Genomic DNA, 16,724 nt, shown 5'->3' with positions numbered 1-16,724 from the left:
AGCCTTGCTAGAGGGAATGTGCATCTGCTCAGGGGTCTGTGGGCCTCACCTGGGGAGGGCTTTGGCCAAATTTGGGGAGCTGTGGATCTGCCTGGGGGGCGTGAGCCTTGTATGAGGGGCTGTCGATTTGTGTGTGGGAGTTCTGGGGCTGGCATGGGGGCCTGCAGGTCTGACCTGAGCAATTACACCATAATTTGGGGGGCTATGGGCCTGCCTGGGGGCTGTACCATAATCTGGGGGCTGTAGATCAACCTGGAGGCTCCGGACCTGACCTAGGGGATCCGTGGGCCAGTGGGGGTCCTTCAGCCAATGTGGGGGGATCTGGGCTGCTTGGGGGCTTTAGGCTTAGCTTGGGGGGCTGCAAGCCTGACCTGAGGGGGTTTGCAGAATTTTGGGCCCACCTGGGGGGAGCTGTGGAACCCCCTCAGGTACCAAGAGCAGGCCCAGGACAGGCTCTCCCTATCCCAGCAGCTCCCCGTCCTCTTTTGGCAGCTCGTCCTCCCTGGTGGCCTCAGTTGGGTGCCTGTCATCATCCTCCTTGTCCCCGTCACCGTCAGAGCCAGTCTCATCTGAGTTGTCCTCCAGGTAGCGGTATCCACGTGTTTTGTGGCGTGGGCGTGGGATGCGGGGCAGCCGCACTTCCATGTTCCACGCCACCTTCCGCTCCATCCACAGGTATGTCCCCACCGCCACCACCAGCGTCAGCAGCATGATGGACAGCTTGGCCTGAGGCACATGGAGTTTTGGGATTGTCGTGGGGGTGTGTCCCCAAAAAGCCTGGAATCTCTCAGAGTGGGCTGGGGCATATCTGGGACTTACCTTCATGGGCAGCCCCGACCACAGGTAGACGGCGAAGATAGCCAGGGCCTGCCACCAGTGGTAGATGGTGAAGATGAAGTCTTGGCGCTCCTTTTTCTTGTACAACATCCCTAGGAGGACTGTGGCAGAGACTGGAATCAGTGTCCCCTTCCTGTGCCATGTCCCCTTGGCATGGGGGACGATCACAGTGAGTCTGTCCTGCGGATCCAAGGACTGAGGCCACAAACTCGTGGTGCCAGGGGACATGAGGAGAGAATGTGTGGAAGAACCTGGGACAACCCAGGCTGTTTTGGGGACCACCAAGGCGTTTTGGGGACAACAGAGGCTGTTTGAGGACCTTCCCACTACTCACTGCTGATTCCGGTCTTGTTGAGGGCGCTGCCGGTGCCCCAGAGCGCGGCAATGCTGTAGAGCAGCGGTGCCTGCGCCAGGTACCGGGGCTCCGGCGCCCAGCAGAAGAGCGTCACCAGGAGCACAGTGTGGATCAGGGCTCCAGCCAGCAGTGGGATGTGCCGGCGCAGGCGCAGCATGCACAGGGCCAGGCTGGAGCACACCGAGGCGGAGAAGCCGTAGGCCATGAGCAGATACGCCAGCCTCTCCAGCCCGAGGGCGCACACGCCGTAGTTCTGCAGCGAGCACGGGCTCAGCGTCACCTGTCCCCGCTCCATCACCTCCCACCCCGTCACAGATCCTACCAGGGAAAATCCCGTGCAGACAAAGAGCACCTCGAAGCCGCTGTAGATGAACAGTGGGAAGAGGTGCCGCAGGCGATAGTCCCGCATGTGCTTGAAGGGCAGCTGGAAGATGTTGCCCCAGCCGATGCTGCGCATGTCGATCTCCTCCATGGGCCGGTACGCCGCGCCACACAGCACCAGCACCTGCAGAGTGCCAGCAGGTGAGGTCCTGCCATCATCCAGCCCATCCCTGTCCCCTCCCGCCCCGGCACTCACCACCAGCATGGCGAGGAAGGCGGCGGCCATCAAGGCGCTCTCCACGATGATGAGGTTGACGCTGCGGGGAAGGCTCTGCAGCACCGTCTTGTTGAAACCAGGCAGCGTGCCGTGGCTCAGGGTCCCTGCCAGTGGGGCACAGGCCGTGGTTAATCCCAACCGGGGGGCTCCCGGTGCCGCCCCGCGCCCCACCCGCAGCCTCACCGCAGTGCCTCACTGCAAAGAGCGTGTGGTTGAGTTGGTAGAGGTAGTTGTTGAGGAAGAAGACCATGGGCATCTGAGCGCAGACGAAGCTCAACTACAGGATGTAGAGGGTTGCATGCTCAGTGCTGCTGGTGTGGTTCCCTGCCCATCCCAGCCACCCCGCCGGGGCTCACGTGGAAGCAGGAGTAGAAGATGGTCTGGAAGACGATGATGTAGGCATTGCAGGCGTCCCGTGGTGCCCGCTGCTTCTCCTTCTCCTGCTCCTCCTTGTAGTTAATGTACTCATAGTACTTCTGGGCCATCCTGCGTGGGGCATTGGGTCAGCTGGCACCCCATGCATGCCCCACCCACCCTGCCCCCCAGTACTACCGCATGATGTAGGTGCCCATGGAGGCCCAGAGGGGCACGATCACCATGCCAATGGCCACTGCAGAGGGCACCAGCGTGTAGTAGCGCTCCCAGTAGTTGCTGGAGACGAAGAGAGCGTAGATGCCAATTGCCAGGAACATGGCCCACTTGGTGCCAAAAAACCTGCCAGGGCAAGGAGAGGAAGTGTGGGTGCCATGCCAGTGATCCATGCTGGCCGGGAGCGTGGCGGGGCCGTACCTGATGAGGATGGGTGTGTAGAGCAGCGCTGCCACGGGTGTGACGTTGATGCCCATCAGCACCTTGCGGTCGATGTCCTCCAACCGGATATTGCTGTACTTCACCTCCCGGTAGGTCTCGTCATAGTGAAGGATCAGCTGCATCTGCAGCAGACCTGGGGGGGTCCAGGGGGGGTCACCCCATGCCCTGAACACCCCGAGTTGTTCTGGGGGTCCCTGGGAGGTCCCATACCCAGGTAGACGCTGTAAGTGAGGGTGCCAGCCAGGCTGGCAGCCACCACATTCTTGATGACACCGAGGCGTTTGCGGCGAAAGTACTTCTGCTCTTCTTCCTCCTCATTGTAGTCAGGGTGAGGACCCACAAAATCGTCCAGCTGTGGGTGATTGCAGCTGTCACCACTCGGGGATGGCCACCACACACCTGCTTCCTCACCACGGGTGTTCCCCTGGTCTCACCTGTGTCTCTGTCCCCTCGGTGCCCAGCCTGGTGCTTGGCTCTGTCTTGGCCCCATCCTGGCAGCCGTTGATGTCCTTCTCCATTAGTGCTTCTGGAGAGCCCTGGATGGTGTCAGGGTGGAAGGGACCCTGTTGGTACCCCAAGTCTTGCACCCATATGTTTTGCATCTCTGTGACCTGCACACACAGACCCTGCACCCTCATGTCCAGCAGCCCCAGCCCTTGTACCCCTACATCCAGCACCGTGTACCCATGTACATGGCATCCCCAAGCCCTGAACCTCTGTGCTCTGTACCCCCCGAACATGCACTCATGGTTGCACCCCTGTGTTCTGCACCCCTACACCTTCAGATCCTGCACCCCTGAATCCCGTGCCCCCTACCCAGCTTTGCACTGCCCAGAACTGCACCTCTGGGCTCAGCACCCCCAGCCTCCTCACAGCCCCCCGGCCCCGTCACACCGACCCCAGCCCTGCTTGCCCGTGCCGGAGCTTCTCGGGGCGGGGCGGGAGCTTCTTCCTCTTTCGATTCGCACGGGCGGGACGGAGGTGGTTAAAGGGGCCGTTCCCGGACCCTCCCCTCCGCTCCCGGACCCCCTCCGGTCCCTGCCCGCCCTCCTCAGTGCCCCCCACCCGCGGCTTTTCTCAGCACCCCGGCCTCTGCAGCGCTCCTGACGCCCAACCCGCACAGCACCCTGACCCCCGCGCAGCCCCCACTGCTCCCCCATCGCGCAGCCCCCCAGCCCTACCCCCTTCCGCTTCCCTGTGACCCCCCCGCCTCCCCAGCGCTCCCACCAGGCCTCGGGGTGGGTGCTGCCTCCTCGGGGTGCCCGTGGCACTGGGTGCTGTGCCCTGCTGCTTTCGCTTCCCCTTCCCGGTCCTGGGGGTGTGCCAGAGTGCCTGGGCGGGGGGACACCCCAGTCGGGGGGTGTAGGGCACGTGTCTGTCCTGGTGTCACCCCAGAGCTGGGCTGAGAGGGTGCCCGGGTGCGTGGCACGGCGGGGTGCCCCGGGGCAGGGCGAGGGCACTGCTGGGCAGGGCGGACGGGGTGACTGACATCTCCGGGGCAGGATCTGGCCCAGCCGGTAGCGGGGGATTCTTGGGATGGGACTCTTGGGAGGGTGCTGGTTTCTGCAGGATCGGGGGGATACACACGGAACAGCCCCAGAAGGGTCATGGCAGTGGGGCAGGGGCAACACCCATCCTGAGGGACCCCCACACCCCAGGCAATGGGAGCCACCCTGGGGTGCTGGGGCAAAGGGCCCTTCCTGGGAGCAGGATGAGTGGAGTCTATTGGTCATGAAACCCTTGGGAAACGGGATGAGGCGTGTCTGTGGGACCCCCATGGGTCAGGGTGGTCGTGGGACCAGGATGAGGGGTGTCTGTGGGAACCCCATGGATCAAGGTCGTCATGGAGCAGGATGAGGGGTGTCTGTGGGAGCCCCATGGGTCAGGGTCGTCATGGGAGCAGGATGAAGGGTCTCTGTGGGGTCCAAATGGGTCAAGGTTCATGGTGGTGGTGAGGTGGCCATTCGAGTTCCACCATCCCAAGGGGGAGGTCCCATTCCATTCTATCCCATCCCAGAGCTTGTCCCCACTGCCAGCCCCACGGAGGCGGGGCCCAGTCCTTCCCGCCCCTGGCCATGGGGCCCAGCCCCACAGCATTTAGGGACCCCCACCCTGAGCCTCAGCAGTGCCTGCCTGGCCTCGCGCTCCTCCAAGTTCCACAAGAGCTCCCAGGTAAGCACTGCGGGGTCCCCAAAGCTGGCACTCCCTGCATGGCACCCCTGTGACACCCCCCATGCTGGTGGGGGCTGTGGGGCACAGGGGTTGTTTCCTCGAGGAAGGGTGGGTGTCTGGGCATGGAGAGGGAGAGAGTGACAGATGGGGGGCTGCAGCTCTGCCCCCCAGGTTTGGGGGTGTCTTGTCCCTGAGGTCCCCATAGGTGACCCTAAATCAGCAGGGCAACCTGGGCAGGTCAGTGTCCAGAGGATGGCGATTATCCCGGGAATCCCAGGCATCTCTCAGGGCCTCTGGCAGCTGCTCTGGGCTGAGTCACCCCACAACCAGGACGGCCCCGAGCACCAAGCTGCTCTTCAAAGGTGCCGCGGGTGACTCCTCTTGGGATCGAGCCGGCATCTCCAGCACTTCCATCCTGGCATAACCCACGCAGTGTCTCTCTCTCCCCAGGGCCACCACGCTCTCCATGGAGACTGGCAGCTCTTTCCAACAGCTTGGCAAGCAGCAGCCCCTTGAGCCCCCCAAGCAGCAGCTCCTGGGCTATGGCAAGTGCAGCACCACGGGCAGTGATCCTGGCAAAGAGCCTGGGAAAGCTGCTGGGTGCAGTGGAAGCAGCGGGATCGGGAAGGGGCCAGTGCCAATGGTCTGCAGCACTCCGTGGTGAGAGCGAGGGGCTGGGGGCAGGAGGGAGACAGGGAGGTGGGCAGGGCAAGCCAGGGCAAAGGGGACCCCGGGTTAGTGCTGGGGGAAAAGTCTGAGGTCTGTGAGCCACCATGTCCCAGCATGGCCCAAGGGAGAAGACAGGATCTGCAGGGAATGGTGCTGTGTTGGCTGCTCCCAGCAGCAATGGAGATCGGTGTGTGCAGACTCCCTGCACTGTCCTCAGGGAATGTGGGGTCCCGTTTGATGCTGGAATGGGATAACATGGATCTGGGATGACATGAAGGTAGAGTGGAGCTGGGTCCCCTCTAACACCCTCGTCCCTACAGTGGGAACCCCTATGCAGGGCTGGTGAGCCACCTGCGGGCATCCTGGCTCTCAGGGAAGACTCGGCCCATGGAATATCGTGTGGCACAGCTGGAGGCTCTGGGACGCTTCCTGGATGACAAGAAGCAGGAGATTCTGGAAGCCACTGAATTGGATATGGGCAAGGTAAGAGGGGCTGGGAATTGGGGGCTACTGGCATCACATCTTTCAAGTCCTTCATTACTCCCTTGTCTGGGTGTTGGATCCTTGTGAGGGTCTGAGCAGAGGGGTGGTGTCGCTTTCTTGGGGTCCTGATTCCCCCTTGATGTCCTCCCAGGGTGGTGCATCTCTAAGTGCTGGATCCCTGCAGATCCAGGGATAGTGGAGGGACTGTGCTGTTGATCCCATCCCTGGTGCTCTGAAACCAGGCAAAGGCTCTGTTGGCCTCTCGGTGACTGTCTGAGGTGGAGGCGTTTCACACTCTGGTCTGCATCCTGGGGGTCCACGTGACCTCCACAAGGGTGACATCCTGGGGTGCTCCTGGCCAGCCCGGCACGCCCAGGATTACTGGCATTGTGCAATGTGCTGGCACTGCACATTCCTGCCAGGGCCTCCAAGGGACTGGTTTCACTGGCACGGTGGCATGGGCAGGGCTCTGGATATGGCTCGGGGTGTTGTGGCATGCCAGGAGCTTCTGGATGATCTGCTGGAGAAGTGGGAGCATCCACACTATGGATAATTCTAGTGGTCGCAGCTCATCATCTCTGGAAGTGTTCAAGGCCGGGTTGGATGGGGCTTGGAGCAACCTGGGCTAGTGGAAGGTGTCCCTGCCCATGATGGGGCAGAATTGGATGAGCTTCAAGGTCCCTTCCAACCCAAACCATTCCAGGATTCCATTATATAATCCTCACCTCTTTGTTCGGCATCAGTGAAGTGTCCATGCCCTCAGCAATGTCTTTCCCTGTCCTGCCATCTCCCAAGGCTCATAATTGCCTTGTTTGTTGGAGGCGAGGCCTTCTCCTTCAGCCAGGCCTTGATAGGCATCAGTGCTCTGAGTGTGTCCATCATCTTTCCTAATTACTCCTAATTAGATCCGGTTGTCCAGTAATGAGCTGGTTATGCAGCCGGGCCCTCATAGCTAGATGGACACTTCACCTGCTCTTACGTAGCTGAGGTGGTGTCTCACCTCCATCAGTGCCAGTTCCTCTCTGGTACTGATGATTGGTGGCACTGGGATGACCTCAGACTTAATGTCCTATCTCACAACCTTTGTATCCCATCAAAATTCCTAATGAACCATCATCTTCCTTATCCTGGTGATGCCATCATCATCATGGGTTGAGAATGGCCCCGTTGCTTCACTCCATTACCTCACGTGCCTCCTGAGCTCTTGCCTTCAAGAGGATTCTTGCAACTCCTGGCAGCTGCCTTTTGGGGACCTGAAGGTCTCTTGGTGGTGGAAGATCCTGGGAATCAGCAATCAGCCTTCCCAACCCCAAAGTGGTGTGGAGATGGGAGGAAGACTCCAATCCAGGGATGATTTTGGGTTGGAGGAGTCCAAAATACGATGTCACAGCACAGGAGCTTTGCTCCCCCTGCTCCCCAGGTCATGAAGGGGCTCCTCTGAGCCTGCTGGGCTATCCCTGGTGTCTTTACACTTCTCCTGCAAGGATGATATGGTCCCAATCTGTGCTCCGCAACTATCAAGAGGACCCACTTCTCCATCACAAGGGCTTTAATTAAGCTGTGGTTTTTATTACTTCCCTTTAGTCAAGGTCTTAAGACTTTGACTAAATTTAAGACTAAAAGTGCAGCTTTAGTCCACAGGCAGTGGAAGGGAGGTTAGGGCTTTGCTTCCTGCTTGAATATCCAAGTGGGAAGGATGCCTTCCACCAGGACCAACTCTTCAGGAGCTTTGGTGACATTGCTTTGGCTCAGGATTCTGTTGCCAGTTCACAGTGCTGAGCTCAGGAATTTAGCAAATAGCATGAAAATTTTAAATTTTGGGGTTTTTTTTCCTTCTGGCCAAGTAACCATTTTAATAAAATTTCTGGGTCACTGATATTTCCTTCGAGTTACAGGAGGTGATGGAAACTTCTGCTGAAGAGATCCTCCTGCTGTTCATGTTTGGAAGAGGGGAGAGATGCCTCCTGGGGTGATGGGGTTGGTGTTGGGGTAATGGGGTCTGTGTTAGGGTGACAGGGTCAATGATGGGGTCAGTGATGTGGTGGCACTTCCATGATGTCTGTCCCCAGCCATCCTTTGAAGCTTTCTTCAGCGAGATCCTCCTCTGCAAGAATGAGCTCAATGTCACCCTCAACAACCTGTGCAGCTGGATGAAGGATGAGCACGTGGACAAGAACCTGGTAAGAAGGAAGCTCTGGGGAAAGGGAAGTGGGGGAGAGGATTGCTGGTGAGGAAGGCAGTGCTGAGGCCATGTTCTTCCTTGAAGGTGATGCAGCTGGACTCTGCCTTCATCCGCAAGGACCCCTATGGGGTGGTGCTCATCATAGCGCCCTGGAACTACCCCATCCACCTCTTCCTGGTGCCCCTCATTGGGGCCATCGCTGCTGGTGAGCCCAAACTTCAGTCCCCTGGCCTGGAAGTGCCAGGGTCTCCTCAGGGGTCTCGTGCCCAGAAGGGGTGGCTGTCAACATGTCACTGTGTTGACATCCTGTTCATCTGCCTTCAGGGAACTGTGCCATCATCAAACCCTCGGAGATCTCCAAGAACACAGAGAGACTCGTTGCTGAAACGCTGAGCTGTTACCTGGACAGTGTGAGAAGCCCTTCTTGTCCTTGTCTGTTGTTCCTCGACCATGGTGTTCCCAACCCTGCCTCACACATACCATCCCCACACATCATCTATGTGCAGAACCTCCTTCCTCCGTCCTCAGCCAATGTCCCAGCTTCCTGGGATGCTATTGGTGGGGACACATTGTGACACAAGGGGATGTTTTCTGTTTCCCTGCAGGACTGCTTTGCTGTGGTGACTGGTGGCGTGCCAGAGACCACCAGGCTGCTGGAGAACAAGTTTGACTACATCTTCTTCACTGGTACGTCCCATGGGACAGAGCAGAGCCCTCCTGGATGTGGTGCCAGGATCTGTTGGAAGATCTGGGATGTGTATCCGAGGTCTGGTGGGACCCAGTGCCACATCCCAGAGCCGTGTGATGGCTGGTGGGATTCCCACCTCAATCCATGTTTTCCCTGCCCGCAGGCAGCCCCCCGGTGGGGCGGATCGTGATGACAGCCGCTGCCAAGCACCTGACACCGGTGACACTGGAGCTGGGGGGCAAGAACCCCTGCTACGTGTCTGACACCTGTGATGTGACCAACGTGGCGCGGCGTGTGGCCTGGGGCCGCTTCTTCAATGCGGGGCAGACCTGCATCGCACCTGACTACCTGCTCTGCACCTTGGAGATGCAGGAGAAGCTCATGCCCGCCCTGCGTGAGGCCATCACCGAGTTTTTCGGCCCCAACCCCCGGGAATCCCCGGATTTTGGCCGCATTGTGAGTGACAAGCAGTTCCAGCGCCTGCGGGTGCTGCTGGGCAGTGGGCGCGTGGCCATCGGGGGACAGACGGACGAGGCCGAGCGCTACATCGGTGAGGCTTGGGGGTCACTCACATCTTGGTGAGCACATTGGGGGTTTTCAGGGGGTCTGCACACAGAGGGGAGGCTCTAGAGGGAAAAGAGTTTTAGGGGTGCTTAAAAATGGGTCCTGAGGGGAGGTTTCATCTCCGACCTCTGTGCCTGGCTGATGCTGTCTGGGTTTCCTCTCTGCAGCTCCCACGGTGCTGGCAGATGTGCTGCCCTCAGACCCTGCCATGCAGGAGGAGGTCTTTGGGCCCATCCTGCCCATCGTTGTCATCGCCAACATGGATGAAGCCATTGACTTCATCAACGCACGGCCACGGCCATTGGCCCTCTACGCCTTCTCCTGCGACAGCAAGGTGTGTCTGTGGAGCAGAAAAAGTGGGGAGGGAAGTAAGGCACCTCCTCCACGAGCCCCAGGACGTGCTCTGAAGGGTCTTTAGAGCCCCGATACACTGGGAACATCTGTTGGGTAAAGTGGGTAATGTTTGCCAAGTGCAAGCCCCTCATCTACCTTCTCTGCTGCCTCCCAGATCGTGAACCAGGTCCTGGAGCGGACGAGCAGTGGAGGCTTCTGTGGCAACGACACCCTGATGCATGTGACACTGACCTCGCTGCCCTTCGGAGGCGTTGGTAGGTCCAGAATCCCCAGTCCTGGCCATTGGGAGCCAGGTGTGATCCGTGGCCCTAGCCACGGTGAGGAATGGGAGTTTCTTCCTGCAGCCAGTGTGGTTCTGGGCTGGATCCCTTAATGTCCCTCAAGAGCCAGGTTGTACCTCCATTCCAACTTTTAGGACAAAATAGTAGGAACAAAGTGCTTATGAAAACCTGGAGAACCTCTTACAGGATCTTGGAGAAGAAGAAATTTTTGGTCTCCAGAGGCACCAATTTTTGCTTTGTCAGGTGAAAAGTGAGGCTGCTTAGCCCTGGGCTGTGGGTGCAGCACAGTCCAGGGATACAGGAATACAGGAATGTTGTTTCCCAGAATACTTCTGTATGGCTTGATTTCTTGCCAAAATATTTCTGGGATAAGTCCCTTCATTTGATGCTGCCCTTGCTCAGCATCTCTGTCGGGGCTGGCACCTGAGTCAGACATAATGAAACACCCAGACAATTAATTCTTCACCTGCCTGTGGCTCAGGGAACAATTTTTTGTACTTCCCATTCCGTAACTTATCTTAATTGGGAATGATTCAGACCAACCACCTTCAATTATTAGGTAAAGCCATTTTAGAGCAGGTGAAGGGGCTGAAGTCATTGGGATGAGATGGCACCAAAGCTTCCATGAGAAGTCACTTAACCTCCAGTTAAACTAGCCACAGGAACTCGGAGAACTGGTGTTGCCAATGTGGCTCCAGGCTTTTAGAGTTCCGGGAAGAGGGTCGAACAGCTCCAGCCGTGGGGAGACGGTGGAGCATCATGGAGTGAAACCAAGACTTGCAGAACCCAGCAAAGCTTGTGTAGATAAATGGAGGTGGGTAAAAAGGAGATGCTGGGGCCTCCAAACTGCTGAGCTGCAGCAAGATTGGCTGCACTGAGCATCCATATACATGGAGGAGGCACTGGAAAAATGAAATTCCTCCACCATGTCTGTGCTGCTCAGAAAATCCTGTAGGTGTCTTTTTCCCTCATTTTGATGCTTGGAGAAGGCATCATCAGGAGCAGAGTCCCATCCTGAGCATGGACCTGTCCTGTGTGTTCCAGGGAACAGTGGCCTGGGAAAATACCATGGGAAGTTCACCTTTGACACCTTCTCCCTCCACCGTGGCTGCCTGCACCGGAACATGGGGCTGGAGACGCTCAACACCCCGCGCTACCCGCCCTACACCCAGCAGAAGTTGGGGCTCCTCACGACCACCTTCGAGGTGAAGCGCAGGGGCACCTGCACCCTGCTCTGAGGCTTCCATGCCCTGCTCTGGAGATGCCACGGAGTCAGCGGGAAGAACTGGAACTGTCCCACTCTCCCTCTTCATCACACTCCCCACTTCCTCACTGTGTCCTTTGCCTCGCTGGAGCATGTCAGACAGCCAGGATGGACATCCTCTCCTGCACCCTTTGTGGCCTCTGCTCCAAACCATTTTCCAGGACACAGATGAAATTACCAAAATCTTTTTCTTAGTCCAAACTTCTCTTTCTGCTGGAGAAGTGCTCCCATCAGTCCCATCTCCCCTCACACGGACTTTTCCTTTGGAATGAACCTCTGTCCCTCCTCGCTGTTGCTCTTTGCTCCGTGTAACTCTGCCTGTAGTAAAGACTTTGCATCAAACTCTCTCCCAGCCTCTCTTTGTGCCTCCCTCCTCTGGTCTGGGGGATGCTGGGAGGGTTGGGGGGCGTTCCCTGCCCCAAGCAATCGTAGCTGGAAGGGAGGTGTGGCAGGGCAGGCAGCCAAGGGGAGGGACAGGCATCCAAAGGGCAGGACAGGAAGCTGGCAGCCACCCTGTTAGCTGAGAAGAGGGAAGTTGTGGTTGGTAACCCCAGTGCAACCATCCCACGCTGCACCTGTGGGAGCATGGAGACTGGAACTGTCTTCCCGCAGCTTCCTGAGAGCGAGGCCAAGAGAGCCCCCGAGGGCAATGGTGGGAACGGGAGTGTGGATGGTGACGCCCTGAGGTGAGAGTGGAGGGACAGACGGGTGGCAGGAGGGGTCCTGGTGCTCCATCCTCTCCCTGGAGTGGCACCTGCATGCTCTGAGGAGCTGGAATGGGGCTGGCATCCCTCTAACACCCCTGTCCCCACAGCAGGAACCCCTATGCAGGGCTGGTGAGCCACCTGCGGGCATCCTGGCTCTCTGGGAAGACTCGGCCCATGGAATACCGTGTGGCCCAGCTGGAGGCTCTGGGACACTTCCTGGATGACAAGAAGCAGCAGATCATGGATGCCACTGCCTCTGACTTGGGCAAGGTGAGAGGGGACAGGAACAGGAGGACTTGGTGGCCAGAGGAGCTGAGGGGCTCCCACAGCCTCATTGGGTTCTCCAGCTCTGCCTCGGGCTTGCAGCCTCTGGATTTGGGAGACTGGGATGAAGCATGTCACTGTCACCATACACCAAAGTCCATCCTTGCTCTGCCATAGACAGAGGGTGTGGTGGGGAGCCCCTTGACATGGATAACCATTCCCACACTCACCAGCCTCAGTTTCCCTCTTCCCCGGGCAAATTAATCCCAGATTTCTGTCCCTGCTCCCTGCCCTGAACTTCTCACCTGATCTCACCCCCCCTTTCCTCCCACGGGGCTCACTCAGGCTGTGACTCCCTGAGCCCGGATCCCCTTGCTCTGCAGCCAGAGCCTCAATACCACACAGGGCTCATTGTCTTCTCTTCCCCAACCTGGTCTCTTTGGACACCCTCCCTATTCTTCCTGTTGTCTGGATGAATGGGATCTGCATAGTTTTTCCTATTTTTAAGCAATCAGTGCTTAAAAGCATAATGTTGCAGACACAGGGGGTGCTCAATGCCCTTAAAGATTTGAATCCAGCATGGGATGTAGAGGGCTCCAGTCCCCAAGTCCTGGGCAAAACACTATGGAGCATTGGGATAAGAGCTGCAGGATATGCCAAGGTCACATGTTGCATCCTTGGAGTCTGCAGGCACCCTTTGAAACAGAATTATCTGAGATCCTTATGTGCAAGAACGAGCTCCATGAGACCCTGAGTAACCTGTCCCGCTGGATGAAGGACGAGAAGGTGGACAGGATTCTGGTGAGATGGAAGAGGAGAGCGAGGATGGGAGGCAGAGCTGGGTGGGGTGCTGGTGCAGGGTGGGACCTGATGTGGTGGGTGTCCCACAGGCGGTGCAGCTGGACTCTGCCTTCATCCGCAAGGACCCCTACGGGGTGGTGCTCATCATAGCGCCCTGGAACTACCCCATCCACCTCTTCCTGGTGCCCCTCATCGGGGCCATCGCTGCTGGTGAGCCCAAACTTCCAGTCCCCTGGCCTAGAGGATCCCAGCAGTGCCAAGCACTAGTGAGGGCACTTCATCCATAGAGGGGCTGGCTGTCACCATGTCACAGCTCCAACATCCTGTCTGTCTTCCCCAGGGAACTGTGCCATCATCAAACCCTCTGAGGTGTCCAAGAAGACAGAAAGACTCGTGGCAGAAGCGCTGCCCAGCTACCTGGACAAGGTGGGACACTCTCCCCATCCCTGTGGCATGGCTGGGGCACCCCTGCACACACAGAGCTGTGCTCTGAGCTGGCCTCACACACCATCTCCGGTTTCATGTACTGCCCAACTTCCTTCCTCCATGCCCAGCCGGTGTCCCAGCCTCCCAGGGTGCTACTGGTGGGGACAGTTGGTGACAAGGGGGGGGCCTTTCTCATTTCCTTGCAGGACTGCTTTGCTGTGGTGACTGGTGGTGTGCAGGAGACCACCAGGCTGCTGGAGAACAAGTTTGACTACATCTTCTTCACTGGTACGTCCCATGGGACAGAGCAGAGCCCTCCTGGATGTTTTGTGAGGAGAAAGACGGGTTCCCTCCAGACATCCCTGCTGAGAAGGCAGTGACTGGGTGGAGGATCTGGGATGTGTATCTGAGGTCTGGTGGGACCCAGTGCCACATCCCAGAGCCGTGTGATGGCTGGTGGGATTCCCACCTCAATCCATGTTTTCCCTGCCCGCAGGCAGCCCCCCGGTGGGGCGGATCGTGATGACAGCCGCTGCCAAGCACCTGACACCGGTGACACTGGAGCTGGGGGGCAAGAACCCCTGCTACGTGTCTGACACCTGTGATGTGACCAACGTGGCGCGGCGTGTGGCCTGGGGCCGCTTCTTCAATGCGGGGCAGACCTGCATCGCACCCGACTACCTGCTCTGCACCTTGGAGATGCAGGAGAAGCTGCTCCCAGCCCTGCAAAAGGCCATCAATGATTTCTATGGCCCCAACCCCCGGGAATCCCCGGATTTTGGCCGCATTGTGAGTGACAAGCAGTTCCAGCGGGTGCAGAGGCTGCTGGGCAGCGGGCGCGTGGCCATCGGGGGACAGACGGACGAGGCCGAGCGCTACATCGGTGAGGCTTGGGGGTCACTCACATCTGCATCCTTGCATGGAGCACATTCCAGGTTTGGAGAAGAGTATGAGGGGAACTGGGTGCTTGGGCAGGTGGCCTTTGGTACAGGAGATGTGTCCTGGGGGATCACCAAGGTGCCATCTCCGACCTCTGGGCATGGCTGATGCTGTCAGGTTTCCTCTCCGCAGCTCCCACTGTGCTGGTGGATGTGCAGCCCTCAGACCCTGCCATGCAGGAGGAGATCTTTGGGCCCATCCTGCCCATCATCATCATCACCAGCGTGGATGAAGCCATTGACTTCATCAACAGCCGGGAGCGGCCCTTGGCTGTCTATGCCTTCTCCTCAGATGACAAGGTAAATCCAAGCCAGGACTACACCTGCCCTGTGCTCCTTGGCAGCTGTATCCAGCCATGTTTGTGCTCCAAGTGTTTCCCTTACAGCACACAGCCCTAGTCAGGGGGTATGGATTGTGTTTGGAATTAGTGGAATGGGGTGGGAGACCCATGTCTCATGTTCTTCATGTCACTCCCAGGTGGTGAACCGGGTCCTGGAGCGGACAAGCAGTGGTGGCTTCTGTGGCAATGACACTATGATGCATGTGACACTGCCCTCACTGCCCTTTGGAGGCATTGGTAGGTCCAAAATCCCCAACCCTGGCTGCTGGGAGCCAGGTGTGATCCCACCCATGGTCAGGAGGGGTCTCAGGAGGAACTCTCAGCTCTAGAGGGCTCAGTAGTCCATAGGAAAATTCTCCTCCAGAAGCCCTTTGCTTCACCTTGGGCTCCTGGGCTTTGCTGGACACCCATGGAGCACCCTGAAGTTCTTTCTCTCCATACTCCCCATCCCAAGCTCTGTGTTCCCTGGATCCATGGAAATGTGGATTACCACACAGGGAATCAGAGCTTGAAGCAACCTGGTCTAGTGGGAGGTGTTCATGCCCATAGCAGGGGGGTGGAACTGAATAATCTTTAAGGCCCTTTCCAACCCAAACTATCCTGGGATTCCATGATGGAGACACCTGCTTTTTATGGGATGATCTCCTCTACCAGGTCCTGTTTTCCACTCCTGTTTTCCACCTTTTTTCCTCTCTTCCCACTCAGCTGGCCAGTGACTTCCCTTTATCCTGGGGCTGCTGCTGTGTGAGGAACTGCACCCAAGGCATCACCCCAACCATGATTAGCATTTTATCAGGAAGACTGACTGGCTCAGGCTGACTCATGGCATTTTATCTCATCTGTTACTAAATCATGTGTGGATTTTGTTATTTTTTGCCAGCCTGCCTGGCTTTCCTGTGCTTGTTCCTGGCCAGCCTGCTTCCACCTCCTGACATTCATCCCTGGTGCTGAGTCCCACCTTGCCAAAGGCACCTTGGTCATTGTGCCTTTCACCCCTGCAGTCTTGCCCCCTTGCAGCACGGCTGGATCCAGCATGGATGGGATGACTTTTGGAGGGTATTTCTGTGGTAGGGAAGCTCATCTGGTGGGAGCATCTTGCTGCTGCCATCACCTCATCAGTGACACCCATCCAGTTGCTAAACATGTTAATTGAAATGGTAAAAACCACTGATGAGAGAGTTTTGGGGAATTTCTCCACCTTCCAGCCTAATCTTCCCACTCCAAACATGCACTTGGGTGAGCACTAGGTCACCTCGTGATCCTCTTTGGGTCACATTCCTGGGAAGCTCATCCATGGCTTGGAAAGCAGCTGGACGAAGTCTTGGTGCTGCTTTCACAGAGCTGGGAGCTTAATTTTGGGTTCTTTGACCCAAAGGATAGCCAGATCCAGCTGCCCACTGGGGTGCTTTGCTGTGTATTGCAGGGAACAGTGGCCTGGGAACGCACCACGGCAAGTTCAGCTTTGACACCTTCTCCCACCCCCGTGGGTGCCTGAAGCGCGGGATGGGCCAGGAGCCCCTCAACGCCCCGCGCTACCCCCCCTACAGCCAGAGGAAATTCGGGATCATCCAGGCCGCTTTAAAGATGGCACGTGTGAGTGACTGCACCCTGCTCTGAGGGTCTCCACATCCCACTCAGGACATCTCTTGTTGCTGGTCTTGGTGCTCAGGTGCAATGAAAGGTGTTTCTCAACATCCTGTGTGCTTCCCTTTCACTTCCCTGCACCCCTGCTCACCCCAAGAATCCCTTGTCCCCACATCTCCCTCCATTCCAGTCCCATATCCCTCTTTTCTGGCTGTTTGGGGCTTTATTTCCACTGGTACCACCAGAGCAGAGGGGTCTCCTGTGCCCCTCATTGTGTACTCTGCCTTGAGAAGGTCCACAACAACTCCCTAATCCTAAGTCCTTGAGCTGGGACGATCCTGGTTTCTCCTGCTCTATGATCCCAGTCTCCTTTGCCCCACGATATCAGTGTCCTTTGCCCTGTGTT

General features: G+C 57.8%; 3 protein-coding genes across 3 annotated transcripts; 2 read left to right on the top strand and 1 right to left on the bottom strand.

Annotated features, from left to right (window-relative positions):
• Positions 1-421: 421 nt before the first annotated feature.
• On the bottom strand, positions 422-3,895 carry UNC93B1 (unc-93 homolog B1, TLR signaling regulator). Its single transcript, XM_059475310.1, has 12 exons — positions 3,828-3,895; positions 3,035-3,136; positions 2,811-2,952; positions 2,580-2,733; positions 2,343-2,504; positions 2,147-2,276; positions 1,974-2,067; positions 1,770-1,894; positions 1,515-1,697; positions 1,172-1,445; positions 820-938; positions 422-726 (listed from the first exon to the last, which is right to left on the bottom strand). Exons 2-12 carry the CDS (start codon positions 3,116-3,118, stop codon positions 460-462), a joined length of 1,734 nt encoding a protein of 577 aa, XP_059331293.1. The 5' UTR covers positions 3,119-3,136; positions 3,828-3,895; the 3' UTR covers positions 422-459.
• Positions 2,456-11,570, top strand: LOC132075120 (aldehyde dehydrogenase family 3 member B1-like). The gene is made up of 12 exons (XM_059475311.1): positions 2,456-2,689; positions 4,618-4,772; positions 5,223-5,432; positions 5,762-5,924; positions 7,994-8,104; positions 8,191-8,311; positions 8,431-8,516; positions 8,712-8,793; positions 8,958-9,344; positions 9,526-9,692; positions 9,867-9,966; positions 11,038-11,570. The coding sequence occupies exons 3-12, from the start codon at positions 5,239-5,241 to the stop codon at positions 11,229-11,231; spliced, it is 1,605 nt and encodes a 534-aa protein (XP_059331294.1). The 5' UTR covers positions 2,456-2,689; positions 4,618-4,772; positions 5,223-5,238; the 3' UTR covers positions 11,232-11,570.
• A 215-nt stretch (positions 11,571-11,785) lies between these two features.
• Positions 11,786-16,426, top strand: LOC132074435 (aldehyde dehydrogenase family 3 member B1-like). Its single transcript, XM_059474260.1, has 10 exons — positions 11,786-11,943; positions 12,072-12,234; positions 12,919-13,029; positions 13,119-13,239; positions 13,370-13,455; positions 13,662-13,743; positions 13,952-14,338; positions 14,527-14,693; positions 14,872-14,971; positions 16,158-16,426. Exons 1-10 carry the CDS (start codon positions 11,843-11,845, stop codon positions 16,349-16,351), a joined length of 1,512 nt encoding a protein of 503 aa, XP_059330243.1. The 5' UTR covers positions 11,786-11,842; the 3' UTR covers positions 16,352-16,426.
• The last annotated feature ends 298 nt before the right edge of the window (positions 16,427-16,724 follow it).

Source organism: Ammospiza nelsoni, chromosome 6 (genome assembly GCF_027579445.1).
Source record: "Ammospiza nelsoni isolate bAmmNel1 chromosome 6, bAmmNel1.pri, whole genome shotgun sequence".
NCBI lineage: Eukaryota > Metazoa > Chordata > Aves > Passeriformes > Passerellidae > Ammospiza > Ammospiza nelsoni.
Note: the sequence above shows the minus strand (reverse complement) of the source record. Positions and strands in the feature narration are given on the sequence as shown.